At 40.7% G+C, this 15,516-nt stretch overlaps 2 protein-coding genes across 2 annotated transcripts; both read right to left on the reverse strand.

Annotated features, from left to right (window-relative positions):
* Window positions 1-257: 257 nt before the first annotated feature.
* On the reverse strand, window positions 258-7,228 carry LOC308401292 (amino acid transporter heavy chain SLC3A2). The gene is made up of 9 exons (XM_080889451.1): window positions 6,861-7,228; window positions 5,387-5,735; window positions 4,007-4,169; window positions 3,835-3,931; window positions 3,686-3,763; window positions 3,544-3,599; window positions 3,264-3,459; window positions 2,027-2,134; window positions 258-1,718 (listed from the first exon to the last, which is right to left on the reverse strand). Exons 2-9 carry the CDS (start codon window positions 5,724-5,726, stop codon window positions 1,329-1,331), a joined length of 1,428 nt encoding a protein of 475 aa, XP_080745577.1. The 5' UTR covers window positions 5,727-5,735; window positions 6,861-7,228; the 3' UTR covers window positions 258-1,328.
* A 2,253-nt stretch (window positions 7,229-9,481) lies between these two features.
* Window positions 9,482-14,571, reverse strand: ppm1na (protein phosphatase, Mg2+/Mn2+ dependent, 1Na (putative)). Its single transcript, XM_080890123.1, has 6 exons — window positions 13,957-14,571; window positions 12,722-13,293; window positions 11,743-11,860; window positions 11,535-11,649; window positions 11,377-11,440; window positions 9,482-9,553 (listed from the first exon to the last, which is right to left on the reverse strand). The coding sequence occupies exons 1-6, from the start codon at window positions 14,360-14,362 to the stop codon at window positions 9,521-9,523; spliced, it is 1,308 nt and encodes a 435-aa protein (XP_080746249.1). The 5' UTR covers window positions 14,363-14,571; the 3' UTR covers window positions 9,482-9,520.
* Window positions 14,572-15,516: the final 945 nt, after the last annotated feature.

The following is a 15,516-nucleotide window of genomic DNA, read 5'->3' on the forward strand; positions in this document are numbered from 1 at the left end:
TCTTCTATGAGACCCGATGTTTGAAGAACATGACATGACATGAAAGCCCTTATGCAGTGTGTGTGTATATATATATATATATATATATATATATATATATATATATATATATATATATATATATATGTGTGTGTGTGTGTGTGTTCATTTATAATTTTTTGTGGCAAGTAAAAATGTTAAAGTTAAAAAAAAAAAAAGTGTTGCAACAGTACAACACACTTTTTGATTTTTATGTTAACCATATTAGAGAGAATATAACATGGAGGTCTTTGAGAAAGATGTGATCTTAAATTTTTTTTTTTTTTAAAAAGTATAATTGCTTTATAGGTTTATTCAGATGCATCAGATGCTATTTTGAAATTCTAGTGAGATCACTCCAGATGCCGATGATGTGGTAAGAAAGTTTCTTGAGAAGTGAAATGCTGCCTAAATTTCTGAAATAACAAGTAATCTGACATGATTCAGAGTGAAAGAGATGAAAATGAGGAACATTTAAAAAAAAAGAAAGTGCAATATTAGCAGTGAATGACTCAGCAGTCACATGATGGCAGCTGATTTTGTAAGTGCCGTGTATCAATACTGGTTTACTGTTTTTAGAAACTCTTTATTTGTAGTTGATGAGTTTTTACTGTCATACTTTAAGAGTTGGGGGAGCAGCTGAACAGTTACTGGTACTGCAGCTTCACCTTGTGGTTACTTAATGTAAACATCCCAAGATGGAGAGGTTATATTCCCAAGTGTTTTTTGTTTTCTCAGGCAGCCACACTTCACCACTAATTGAGTGTGGCAGAAAGGGTTGTGTTGAATGTCACATTCATTCTTTTCTTTGATTGGCATCTTTTATGCTGTCCTTATATCCAGCATTTATTGTATCATTTTGCTAGCATATACTGTACTTAGTCGCACGCCTAAGTGACCGTTTCAAAAATTCAGGAAACTCAAAATACAAGAGAACTCTTCGGTTACAGTAATAACACTCGGGATACTGCCAAATTTTGTTGTAAAAAGGATTTTTTCACTTCTGATATAAGCACACTTATAATAGGTTATCTAAACCCAATGTGAACTGAGTATCATTTTAACTCTTTAAACACACACAAAACAAAATTTTGTGATGTGAAATCAAGATTTACTTGTTATCTGAGTTCACACAGTCATGCTATATTATACATATATTACAGATCCCAGTGGTTGAAGGGGAACCACAAATGTTGCCACACAAAACAATGACTTTATTTTCAGTGACTTCTGAGCATAAATGATATTTTTTTTTAAAAACAGCTGCATCACTGTGGTTTGAGATATACTAAAACCCGACCACAGAAACTCTACGAATAGTTTTGTGCTTCAAAAAGTTTGATTACGATGGCTTCGTGGGGCTGCAGTCTGAGACTGTAGAGAGATGTGGACCCAAAACGATCCATCCCTGTGCTGGCTACAAACAGCCCGGCATCAGGCAAGCTCGAGGCCCAGGCAGGATCCAGGCTTTGAGGCTGAAACCCGAAGTTGAGCAGAACAAGGAAGTGGACACAACCCCAGGAGCGTAGAAAGGCAAGAATTGGGGGAGATAAAGGAGAGGAAAGAGAGGAGTTGGAGGATGACGAGGTGTTGAAAGGGAGGAAGGTGAAACTGCCATATTGAAGCGCTTCTTCTCTGGCTTTGGAGAAGCTGAGGGAGGAGAAGAGCTGAAGGGCTGCACGGTTCATTTTGCCCTTTTCCTGAGGAAGAGGGGAGGATGGCGACAAATGTGAGAAAAATAAATACAATATGCCCCAAATACTGCAACAGCTTTGCAAGAGTTCCAACTGCATTTGTGAAAAAAAGTCAAAGAACAAATCTTATTGAGACATTTTTAGAGCACAAGCTAGCTTCATACTGAGTGTTTGGTATCTAGTAGCTCGTCCATCTCTCTGTGAGACATGCAAATTTTCAGTGGCGTATAATACAAGCTGCAATGTTTCAGATGACATCGTTAGCGGTTAAAAATCATTCATCAATCAATTTAAAGTCTCAAACAAGGCTTTACCTTTGTTTTCTCCATGTCTTTATCATACTGGATTGCTGGTGATCCTGGCAGAGTCATCATCAACACCAGGAGTAACTTCTTCAGTTCCTGAGATGCGTTGCCTCCAACCTGTTAAAACAATGGAGAGAGTGACCATATAACTACTAACTTTCCAAACCAAAGCTGAAAAAATAAATATGTAATGAAAAGTAGTGCATAAGAGCTGCGGTTTTTAGTATCTTTGTCGCATCTTTGTAGTCTGATGCTTGTAAACTGTCACATAGAAAGTTGACTAGGGCTACGTTCACACTGCAGGTCTTAATGCTCAATTGCGATTTTTTGATCAAATCCGATTTTTTTGTCTGCTTGTTCACACTACAAATAAAATGCGAGAACAAACGCTCTCTAGTGTGAAACCTCAAAGCGGCCCACACGCGCAAAAGAAGATGTCACACACAACACGCTCTGTTTCGATCCAGACCAAACAGTATTGTTTGACTGATGGCCCTAATATAAAGACTTGTTTCGGTCTTTACGTTTCCCAATTTTGTTTAAGTTATAAAGTTATTTTGTTATTTACATATGGCCTAATAATTATCCTTATTGCTGTTTTAGAGAGGAGCGGTGCTTCAAAGGATAGTTGCAGACTTCTGTCAGAATCTGCAGATTATACAGTACAAATAAAATGTTCACATTTCTCCAACATTGTCTTCCCAACAGTTTCACCGGATGGCCAGGAAGGGTTCATGATGTCTTCTCCGGCGCTGATAATTGGCGTCTGTGTTGTGTCAGTGGCGTAAAAGACGGATTTAATGCGACATGACCGTTCAAACAGCAGTCGCTTTCTAAAACATCAGATATGTATCGGATTCAGTACCACATACGAAAGTGACCCAGATCGGATTTGAAAATATTGGATTTGTGCCGTTCACACTGTCACACCATGATCGGATATGGGTCGCATAGGGTCAAAAAAGTCGGATTTGATGCGCTTTCGCCTGCGGTGTGAACGTAGCCAAAACGAACGTTAGGGCTGAGCTGTTCAGTCAGAAACAGATAATACCACTAGATTAAGCAATATGTGCATTAGCTTTTCTGACATTTAATAACACAAATAACAGGTTTGCTTATAATGGAAAAAAATGACTTGATGCAGTCAATTAAAATAACTGTACAAGGATTTTAGGAAAATTTGCAAAATCTGTAAAATAAGCATTTTTCTATCAAAATGTACAAGAATCTTATAGAGAAATCTTACTGTCCAGCTGGGCCATATATTATCTCCTCTTGTTTGTAGGTGTCTCTCTACAGCATCAGCCACTTCCTGTGCAAACAGTGGGTGATGTGAACGAGGGAGAATGGACCTCATGACCACATCCACCAGTGTAACGTTGACCTGACCGGAGCCATTTAATGGACGCAGAACATCTGCCGTCTGTTTAACCACGACAATCCTGAAATTAAACATTTTTTTCCAGCAATCCTTGAGCTTCCTTTATAACATAAAAAAAACTCTGTATTCACATGCATAACAACACCTTTCCTCCTCGGGACTACTGAATTCCCCAAAGACACGTCTCCACTCCAGCAGAGTCTGAAAAGTACACATTTAATTGGGAAAACTGAGCCTATGGTAACGCCACTTGTAGCTAAATTCAAAACTAGTCAATATCATTTTACCTTTTCTGAATATGCTGCATCAGTGTCACAGATAACAAAACCTGCCACACCTTTTTCCAACCAGAAGTGGAGTGCACGCTGTAGAAAGAATATCCATTTCATATTTTATGAACTCCTGACTGAGTGCATGATCAGAAAGCAGGTTTTACCTGTGTGGTAGCTGAGAGGTTTCCAGTTACATCCTGAAGTGCCAACAGATCCCGTTTACACAAGTCAAGCACAAGACCTGCAGGACCAGCATGAAGCCTGTTAATCAGTAATAAAGGCCCATAAAACCACGTCTGAATACCATTTGCAAAAAAAAAAAAGTTCTTTACTCACCTGCTTTGCGGCTCACTGAGCAGATGTTGTATCCAAGCCAGTGGAGCAAAGTTTTTATCAGCGGCAGTGAGGTTTAAAGGAAAGACCTCAACATCAAACACACCCTTCAGGATTAGAGCCCCTATACCCAAAGACCTGAGGTAGGGAAGCTGCTCATGCATTGCTTAAGAAAATACATATCAGAAAGAGTTACTTATTTTTAATCAGAATGCCATGATATTCAGTTTCCTCATGTGATGGGTTTGCATTCATGTTTATTTCAGTAGAGCTGTTATTTATCATTTATATCGAAGAACATGTTGCGCACAGATGCTCATGTGGGATTAGAAAAATGTTTTCTATTTTCAAAGCAAAAGCAACAGCACTTTCTCAGACTCTCATAACTTGATACAATCGTGTGGTAGCCCACAGTATTAATCACACAGTCAGATTAAGTAGTTATCAGCACAGAGATGAACCCAGTGCAGCTTTTGGCCTCACAGTAATAGTGAAACTGTTTAACTAAAAGCAATAATTGGTACAAATACAGCCACGCATGCACATTGCATTTTTGGGTACAATAACATTTGTGTGGTTTTAAAAGCCGTTATTGGCCCTACCAACATAAATGTGGTGGACAACATAATGGAAAAAATGGTTTCAATGAAAACTGATGACTGCAGCTTTCCTGTTGTCGTGACTGCCAGGAAGCAGGTAGTTAAGTGATGGTGAATGAGGTGCATCTAAGGTTGTGCACGCTGCAAATTTTGATATAGATCAGATACCATGTGTGAATGTTTGTGTGAATGGGTGGATGACAGGATGTGTAAAGCGCTTTGGGGTCCTTAGGGACTAGAAAAGCACTGTACAAATCCAGGCCATTTACCATGTAATTACGGGGCCAGTGCCTTTAACTTATAAAAGCAGCTTGTGCATCATGACTGAGATGAATCATCAATTTGTAAATTCTGAACTAATTTTGATCAGTCACTGTGATTTTCACTTTCCAAAAATAATCAGTCAAAGCAAAACATTTTTCAGTTTCTCATGTATTTTGAAAATGGGGAACTGGAATGTAAATGTGTCCGTCTAATTTGGGCCAGGCTATACAAAGATTCAGACATTTTTCGTAGTGCATGTTTGAAGTCGTCCCCCCTCCTCCATTTTCAAAAAACAAACATAAATAAATAATTTACCACAGTTTAGTGGTCTAAAATTGAACTGAAAGGATCGAAGCAAAGTATCTATCTTATCGTGCTAATATCGATCCAATATCAGCGTCGGAATAGAATCTATCGATATTTGAATTGATCACCCACCTTTAAATTATCCATCATGTCAATTTTTTAAGCATAGAAATATTAAACCCAAATTTCAGCATTTTGTTTCGGCGCGTCCTACCGCACATGCCCTCTGAACCCTCGGTCTGCGCCTCCGTCCACTGGTCGGCCTGCAGCTGATAGAACACAGACTCCTGCCACCATTTCAAGGGCGTCGCAACCGGCCGGGGGCTCTTTATTATGATGGCGATAGAAGTGGCAAGTATGGTGACCCAGGCGAGCCAGAACAGCAGCACCAGGTAACAGCGCACGTTCCTCCAGGCAGGCCCAGCAGCTGCCTCGAGCTCCTCTCTCGTCATTGGCCTCCACAGAGAGTCGGACTCCGGAATGAGCAGAGGGCATGTCTCTGAGGCTCCCGGCGGCACACTGCTATAACCCACATGCCCTGCGTTCACGGGCATCTCACGCTGCTGCAGGTAGATTAAGGGGATTATTTTAACTTTAAATGAACATTTAGACACTCAAGTCGAAGCACGCAGAAGCTGTCCAACTGTCGCTTAGGTTTTCTTTGGACTCGCTAAGTTCGTCTCTTTCAGTAACTCGCTGTTTCCACGCGACACTGAGCACAAGGCAGCTTTGTAATGAGCTGCACCTACCTGCCGGACTCAGGTGCAACATTTAATCTGACACACAGTCCTGTTGTCCCACTTTCTTACAGTGGTGGCGCAGTGAGGGACAACGAGTGTCCTTGTTCCCCTAAACAAGATTAAGCGTTTGGAGAGGGGGGCAGCACAGGAAGGACTATTCAAGATTTAATTTACTGATTATTTCACATCATTGTAGTTTGTCTTTTTTCAACACTTTTATTCCCTCGTGTACTCTGTGCTACTAATTGCTCGTGGGCATGTTTCCTCTTGTCCTTAGCTGTGCCTCCATTAAATTAATTTCACTGGCAGTGATGGAAGGCAGAATTAACAGCTCTGAGTCAGCGCATGCAGCTCTGATGAGCTGAAACTAAAATTAGTTGAATTCTGGAAAATTTTATTCTTGCAGCACAAATCCACAACAATGGTCACTTCAAGGCACTTTACTATAGTAAGGTAAAGACCCTGCATCGTAATAGAGAGACAGCTCTTGGTGGCAGTGACACATTAGGGGGTTTTGGGGGGATTTTACCATTCCTCTGTTGCAACTCAGACAGGAAACTAGTAAAAACAGAAATGATTTTCTGAACAGATTTTCCTAGAAAGTCTGTACCTTTAAAATATGCTCAGATGATTTCTTTTATTTATAAGATCATATGTATAAGCCGATCCTCTTTGTTTATAACTTCTCTGCACTAGAGGCTGTAGCCATCCCAGCCAAGCAAACACTTCTGTAAAAAGTGATATTTCTGAAAATTCCAGTGTTGCCTGTAAAAACGACAAAATCCACTGAAATTGGAAACAATTGCAGCACCTGAAGGAAACAGCTGGTGAAAGTTTCCAGCCAGTGGTTCATACCCAAAGCTGCTTAACTTCCTGCCGTGAGGCAACAGAGTCATTTTAAATCAGTTTAAATGAACTTAAATGCCACAAAACCCAGTTATTACTCACATTTTATATATGGTAGTTTCTTTGTGCCTTCCTCTCAGGTGCTTTTCTTCTTCTTCTTCTGTACCTCTTCTTGTTTTTTGTTCTCTCTTGTTATGTTTGTCCAAACAAGTGTTCAAAGCTGAGGGATGCTACCCTGAGCTGAAAATTTCCAGTGATTCGACTTGTCAGGAGTGAGGAGATGTGAAGGAGGAACAGTCCAATAAAAGCTCTGCTCTGGGAGTTAATAAAGAGGTGCCGGGCCACATCACACCCTCGCAAAAAAGTTGGGTTTTTTTGAAAGCCTAAGTTAGGATAACACTTATATTTTAGACTCTATATGTGAGAGATAAAATATTAAGTGTTAAAGTAAAATAATTGTGACTGTCTATAATTTGAAAGCTGTACACATGGAGCAAACTAAGCTAACTGTGCAAGAGAGATCCACTGGCTAAAACTCCACTGCAATTTGAAATTCACATTGACGTAACACATCACACCCGCCCTCTAAAATGCTGTAGATCTTAGAAGTAATGAGGCAGATGTGCTAATTCCCAGAAACCTCTCATCCTCTTCATCCAGTTTGGTCCTCTAACCCCCCCCCCACACACACACACACACACACACACACCCACCCACCCGTCTTTCTCCTAACCTCTCCTTCATTCTTTATCCTTTTGTGTCTCTCGCTCTGGCTTTCCTCTCTCGTGGCATACGCTTATGTTGATGTAACAAGTTATTGCCATCTGTGTGACCTTTGCTCCATGACAGCACCGTGCAAACTGATTGTTTACCGAGAGATACTGTGGTCCATCACAAATGTCAGATCATTTGTTTTCCTCATATGCAGCTTGTATACAATATCACATGGCAATGTAAATGAGCTGCATTACACAGACGCTTCCATGATGAGCAGATAACTATCAGTGTCTGACCAGGCACTGTGTGGTTAAATAATATCAAATACTCCCTGGATAAGCAATAGAAAATTGATGGGCAGACCCACTGTCATAAAGTACAGTACTGTACACAAGTCATGAGTCACTACTCACATCTTAGCGTTTTGCTAGTAAAATGCGAAGCTGGTGCAACAATTTATTGAGACACGCAAATATACAAATATTGATATAAGGCAAAAACACAGTTCATTCTAACAAGCTTGATAGTCAACATTTGCTATGACCCTCTTTTACACATGAACTTTTTTAGTCAAGCGTTCTTCTGATTTCTTTAAGTCGTGTTCAGAAATAGTTCTGCAGACCTGAAGGACATTCAAAGCTCTTCTTTGGACCTCGACTGCCTTTTTGTTTTGTCCTGTGTCAAGATGATTTCACACTGCTTCAATAATCTTGGAGTCCATGAGGCCAGTCTATGACTGACACTCATCCACTGTGTGTTCTTCTGTCCACTGGCCATTGGTAGTGTGTTTGAGATCATTGTTGAGCTAAAAGAAAACGTTGCCAATCATACACTTTCCAGATGGTATTGCAGGGTGAATCATAATCTGATGACAATTTTCTGTGTTCATAATTCCATCAATTTTGAAACAATCCCCAGAGCCTCCACTGTGGTTTACTAATGGTTGACAGTCACTGTTGTATCTCTCTCCTGACCCATTCTAAGCATACCGTTGTAATTTGAACCAGAAATTTCAAATTTGGATTCATCACTCTGTAAGAGCTGATTCCTTCCAGTTCTTGTGTCATTTGGCACACCTCAGCCTTTTCCTATAAATGGCTTCTTCAGGGCCGACCTTCCACTGAGGCCATTTCTGATGAGTCTTTGGCGACAGCAGATGGATTAACTCAAGTACCAGATGTGTCTCTCAGATCCTGGTGGACATTTTCTTATTTCTTAAGGACGTAACTTCCAGATACTGTTCATCTGCTGTAGGTAGTTTTTCTTAGAGGTGTTGCCACTTTTTCTTTTGTCCTCCACAGTTGTCCAGATCCATCAAATCTTTACAGAAACAGAGATCTCTATGCTAAGATATGCCAGCAAGTCTTTATGAATCACATCGTTGCTGCAAAAATACTATTTTGCCAGTCAAACTGCGGTATCTTTGGTATTTTCTATAGATTCAATTAAAGAAATACGAAGAAATTATGTGGAGTGGGGTTTTTTTGTTGGTTTTTTTGCCTAATGACACAATTTTAAAATAGTTTTTTGCTAAGTTCTTGTGTGTAGTGACAACACTGTTTCCCTAGGTTAGGCGACCTTTTTTATGCTTGAATGATTCATAGGTCAGTGTTAAGTGGCTTAACAAACAGCCATGAAAGAGCTGGACTGAAAAACCGTGAAAAGCAGCCAATGTTCAAATAAAAGCTTTGAAAGATCTCCAGAAAGCCCAGAGGACTATTGCTAAAGACCACGGAGGTGCTCAAGACCTTTGCTCAAGACCTTTGCACATTAATATAAATTTTTTAGATAAAAAGTGTCACCCAGCCACCCACCCTCCCACCCCAAGTGAATTAAATATAAATAAATAAATAAAAACACATGCAGTGGATGTATCATTTTGTTCCTCCATATTAATATGATTTGACCAGAAAGCAAATATGTGTGGCTATACCCAAAAACAAATATACCCTATACCCAAAAACGTTACTTAAAGAATTGTGCTTAGTGTGGTCCACATCTAAGAAGTGTCTAAGCTTTCTTCATGATGTTGATTCTTCGTGGCTTTAGTTTGAGTCTTCCTCTGATCCTTCAATGTCCTGAAATGTCACAAGACAAAGACATAGTTATTTCAGACCCGGTAATGCTATAAAATAGAAATTCTATTAAGTTGTTTTGTAATTATTATTATTTCCTTCTGAGACTCGGATGAAATTATTATTTTTTTGATTATTCTGTTTCAAGGAAACACATTTTAAACTTGTTATTTATTTATTTTTCATCTTCTGTTCCTGGAAGTGGACAATAAGTCTTGTTTGATCACCGAATGCTATGATGTCTGAGTGAGGCCTAAAGATATTTTACTCGGAACTGTGGAAGTGGGATCGTGCTCAGAGCTGTCAAGTGATGAGGGGGAGGAGAACCAGACATCAGTGCAAGAAGGTTAAAAATTACGATGGAGAGCATACCGACTTTTGGGGCGCCTGAGAAGTGGTAACATGACAACACTTCTTCTTCATTATGGATGAGAAGTGTTGCACAAGCTAGACCTCTGAAGTGGTGGGATTTGAATCACTGTCTGTCTCCAAGAGGATCATCATGTGAAGGGAATCATCTTTCCATGGCAGCCTTGTTACATTCTGTTTAAGAGAGGTGTCACTTCAGAGACTCCTCAGCTCATGTATTAGTTTGATGGACTCCCTAATCTTGAAAAATTGGTTAAAACTAGGAAATGGGAAATTCGGTTATGTAGGCAAGGCAAGGCAAGGCAAATTTATTTGTATAGCACAATTCAACAACAAGGTGATTCAAAGTGCTTTACAGAGACATTAGACATGTATGATGTCATGTGGTGACCACAGATATAGTGCAGAAGTTTTAATGCCACCTTTAGAAATAACCATCTCTCTCTTGTTTGTGTGCTCCTTTTTTCTAAATAATGCCGGGTTGCCTGTTTCCTGTTTGATGTAATCAGAGGAGCTCCTGTTTCAGGGTTGTGGGCAGCATTATTCTGTTTTCTTGTTTCATCCTAAAAATAAAATTTCAACCCAATTTCTGTATAGTTGAAATCGAATTGATCCTCAAAAGCTGTTATTTCCTCCTCTGAGATTTTAACCTTCCTGCTCTGATGTCTGGCTTTCCTCCACCTAATCCCCTGACAGAAATAATTCTGACTCCCCTTTCACAGTTCTGACTTCATTTAATTCTCTGCTTCCTGAAGTAATGACTTAGGTCAGACACTGAAGACACTGAATCAAAGTTTTGTTTTGCAAGAGGTAAAATTGCTGTGCATTGCTGAAATCCTGCTAAATGTTTCAAAAGAATATGGAAAATATGGAAACTGCAATTTCCGTCATTTTAAAGAGAAAGTCTGTGTGCTCTGTTAGCTCAACCCCCACAATGTTGTATAGAATAGAAAGCTCGGGATTTCCCCATGACAGTACAGAGGGAGTCATATAGATTGCATAAATGGGCTTGATGTAATGGTCTCAGACTTATGTACCAGACAGAGGACAAAAAATGATTGCTGGGTTTTAGGAGGAAAGGTTGCACTAAATAAAACTGGGATTTGAGCAAAAAACATTAAACATACTGTCACAGAAAGTAAACCTGCAAGTCTTCATACTTCAAACTTAAACTAGAAGGTTGATCAGTCACAACAACAGCTAGTTGCAACCATATGTGTTTAATTTTAAAATTCCAAAATTTCATTCTGTTCATCTGGATGTGGCGTTCTCAGTGGGAGAAATCCACAACTTGTGGTTTGGTTAATGTCGAGAGAAATCCTGCCCTCAGATTGTCCTGCTCTCTGGAGCCTGTTATCCCTACTTTAAGGTTTTCCAACTGTAATGTGACAGAAGATAAACATCCATAGATCTACCAGCTTTTGTGACATTTCTTATGCGTGTCTTCTATGCATTACCATAGGCTCCTGAGTCCTTAGAGCCATGATGTGTTTCTGGTATGCTGAGATGATACAGTCTCGCCTGCAAAAGTAGAAACACTAAGAGTAGGTATTTGATTCTCCAAAAGTAATTACACTTCAAACACATCAGTGTTGGCGGCGATTCGTTTGCTCACTTGCTGGTGATTCCTCCTCCTGGGGGCAGTCCCGGCATCTCTTCTGCTGCTAGGAATTTGATCACATATAGAAGGTCAGGGTCCTCATCTTTGCACCTCATCATCTGGATAATTTCTGTGGAGGTCAATGAGTAAAACAACCTGCTTATAAAAATGGAAATTAAGAGCGATCTATTTTAGCATGAAGCAGGAAAGTTATCAGCAGTACCTTCCACTTTCATATCAATTTGTTGCTCAAGCTCTGCCTCTTGTTGCAGTGCCTCCTGTGACACCTGGGGGGCGCCAGGGAAGCAGACAATGATGATGCTGATGTTATCCAAGCTGCCCTGCAGAGGGAGACAGAGCACTTTGATGCAGATCGAAATAAGAGTAGAAAGTTACATGTACTTAAATGCTATCTGAGGTTCTTGTATTTTTTCCATGTCATGGGGAAAAAATGTTTTTTGGCTTTTTTTGTGATGTCACATTGTAAACTACATATTATAGCTTGTAACTCTGGAAAAATGCATCCTGGAAAGTTATTGCAGTGTTATTGCCATCATCCTGTTGCCTATGAAGTGAGGCTCAGTGTGTACTGGAACATGCAGTTATTCAGCAGGTACAGTAAAATAAATAAATAGCGCCCCATCGTAGCCGGGATAAAGTGTCTGAGCCAGCGTCAACAGCCTCACATTCAGGCCTAATCCCAACCATGTGCGGCTTTTCTTCCCTCCAATCTTGTCCCCAGGATTCCTTAATACAGCTATTTATAGAGTATGGATAGTAACTAAAAAGCATTAAGAAGACCAGCAGGAGTAATCTACTTACGTAACAAGTTGTTAGCATTAAACCTCCTCACAGAGACTCTCCCCACCACCACCCCCCTCTTGACGTAAAGCTTGCCATTCACAAATCCACCTGTGGTAACTCTGAGTCTTACTGAAAGGTCCAGTGTGCTGAGTTTGAAGTAAACAGAAGGACTGCTAAGATAAGACCTCGCGATGATACACATGTGTTTGGGAATTAAGCAGTTCAGTTTAAAATTTTATATATATATATATATGTGTGTGTGTGTGTGTGTGTGTGTGTGTGTGTGTGTGTGTGTGTGTGTGTGTGTGTGTGTATTCTTTTAGAACATTGCAAGTCTGAGTGCTTCTATTCACAAAGTGCTTCACTGTTACTGTGGATTTTGTGGCCTGATTTCTCACCTTATAGAGGCAGAGATCAATGACTTGGGTACAAATCTCTCTCAGGTCATCGCACACCTGCAGACGGTTGCGTACAAAAGCACACAGTTCTTCATTTCCAATGGCATCCCACACACCATCGCAAGCTAGAATTAGGAACTCGTCTTCAGGCGTCCTCTCCAGCTCGTACACCTCCGGCTCCGGAGACACGAGTTGCTCCGTCTGCGACCTCCAGTCCACCTCCTTGAAGTCAAAGTCTCCCAGTGCCCTGGAAACAGCCAGCGAGCCATTGATTCTCTGCAGGGTCACCGAGCCTCCGGCGTTCTGGATCCGCTCCTTTTCTCTGGGGTTGAACGGCTTGTGGTCTTCGGTGTAGAAGACCACCTGGCTGTCATGGCAGAGCAGAGTGCGGGAGTCTCCGCAGTTGATAAAGTAAATGTGGCGCGGAGAAATCAGCACACCTGCTGCAGTGGAGCCACTTCTGTCCCAGTTGTCCTGACGAGCCAGTTTGTGCATATGACGATCAATGTCTAGGAAGCCTTCGCGTATCCCTTCCTTTACTTGCTCAGGATCCTCGTTTGTTTGAATCCCACCTGTTGGAAAAGAGGGACAATCAAAGATAGATGTTTGACTTGTGACATTTTACATTTAACTTTTAATGACACAGAACAAGTTTAGAGAAAGTGCACTGGAGAGACAAACATTACTGAGCAGTACTGTAGCTGTGAGCAAACGTGAAAAACTCAATGTAGTTTTGTTTTTTCTCCCTGTAGAACTGCTGGGTTGAAATTACATGTTTAAATAAATTCAGTCCCTGCGATGTTTCAAGTGTTTCTAAAAGCATCTAGAATTTTTGATTTGAAAAAAATGCATACTGTAGTGTAGTGTGGTGTTTTATTTTTTTAAATTCACTTTAAGTAATGCACAGTGTGCTGTAACCCTGACCTGTTTATCAAAGGATTTGTTTTGGGACTGAAAATACACATGTTCTGCTAAAGTATTTAACTTGCCAGACCGCTTCTCCTTTGCATGATGTTGCTTATTTTATTCTTTAAGAGGCTTTGGTCCTAAGCAAACTACAGCGAGTGCATTTCAAGTCTGAATGTTAATTATTAAAGCCACAAAAGACTGGAAGCGTTTTCCTGTCAAACAAGTAAAGTAAGAACATGTTTGGGGCTACTTTGAAGGTGTTTAGATATAAATATAAGTTTCTAAAAATCTTACATTTTGATTCAGAGTCGGTGGTTAACACGTACCTGCAGCCAGGATGTGATCCAGCAGGTGTCTGGCACAGTACTGTGCCACTGTGGTGCCTGCGTGTCCATCAAAAACAGAAAAGTAACCCCAGTCTCGCAACTCTGCTCTCAGCTGGGGCATACAGGCGTGGGCATCCTCCATCTGAGCCCTCCACCCCTGCATGCTTGCCACAGCATAGTTCAACCCCACAGGAGATCCCCCCTCAGACACATACTTTTCCAAAATGGGATGCTCCAGGTACGGGCTGGGTATTCCGTCATCTTCATCCAAGTTGTCCTCCTCCCCAGGCCCTGTCTCCCTGGATCCTCCTTTGAAGAAGAAGGTGACCATCTTCTCTGTCTCTTTCACCAGCTGTCGGAGGAAGGAGGGAACCTCCACGTTGCTCGCCCGGCGTGCTGTCCTCATCACTCCACGGAGTCTGTGCTCAAGCTTCCTGCTCGACTTGGCGGCACCTCGTCTCCTCCGGGTGCCCCTCCTCCGCCCCTGTGTTTTTCTCAACAGGTCCAGTGCAACAGGTAGGTTATAACCCTCTTCCCCCCAAAGCAGGGGAAGCAGGTAAACTAAAATTGTTTTTACAGTGAAATCCGGTTAAATGAAACACTGCGTTAGTTTTCTATTTAAAAACACCAGGGGCATATTTTTTTAAAATCCTGCGACTTTCTTGTAGAGAATCCTCCCTCGTCAAGACCTGGTTCTCACTGTCTGTGGGGTTTTTTGTTTTGTGTTTTTTGTCTCCCTCTCTCTCTTCTTTTCTTCTCACTTTATCAACCTGGCACTTCTATTGGCTCATCTATTTCCATGGATTTATCTCCTCAATTGGCCCCACCCACTCCCTGTCCTTCTTCCTCTACCTCTGACTGTGTAGTACTGGCTCTGTAGGTAATGCTGGATTATCACATGGCCAGCATGCCAGCACAGGAGTCCTGTGTCTGCACACATGCATGGATTATAACTGGGACATTTAGCAAAACACTGACAGAGCCCATGATCAGTCTTGCACGCCTGTGGGAGATTAACATCTCTGACGATCTTTAGAGAGAATGTTTGAGTGACTCATGAATCCTATTGTTTATTTGTTTAGGGATCATCACAATACCCTGTGAGGTTGCCAGTGTTGTCCATAAGTCAGTCTATAAATGTTCTTAATTTGCTTGAAATGTGATTATTGGAAAAAAATCATCTTAGTCATCTGTATACGTCATAATCTAGCTAGCACATTTTATTTGATAATCTAATTGTGTAAATGAAACACAAGTTAAATTCAAGTGATTAAAAATATATATCGCACTAGGTTCAACGTGCCTCTTCATAAAGACCAGTGAGCTCTCCTGTTAAACAAGGGAAATCACTGAGAGCTCAAAAAGCCACGTAGCAGACTTTGAGATGAGCGCTGTAAATAAAAATGAGATATTTTCATTTTTCGTAAGGTTTTCTGTAACCACTTATCTCTGTTTAAGGTCAAATAAAACTTAAGTAGAACTTATTTTTGCATGCAGTTATTTCTTTTAAAATGTCAGGAGGCAAATTGGTGGATTTAAAAATGATCACAACTGCAACAA

Source organism: Rhamphochromis sp. 'chilingali', assembly GCF_963969265.1.
Source record: "Rhamphochromis sp. 'chilingali' genome assembly, chromosome: 8".
NCBI classification, from domain to species: domain Eukaryota; kingdom Metazoa; phylum Chordata; class Actinopteri; order Cichliformes; family Cichlidae; genus Rhamphochromis; species Rhamphochromis sp. 'chilingali'.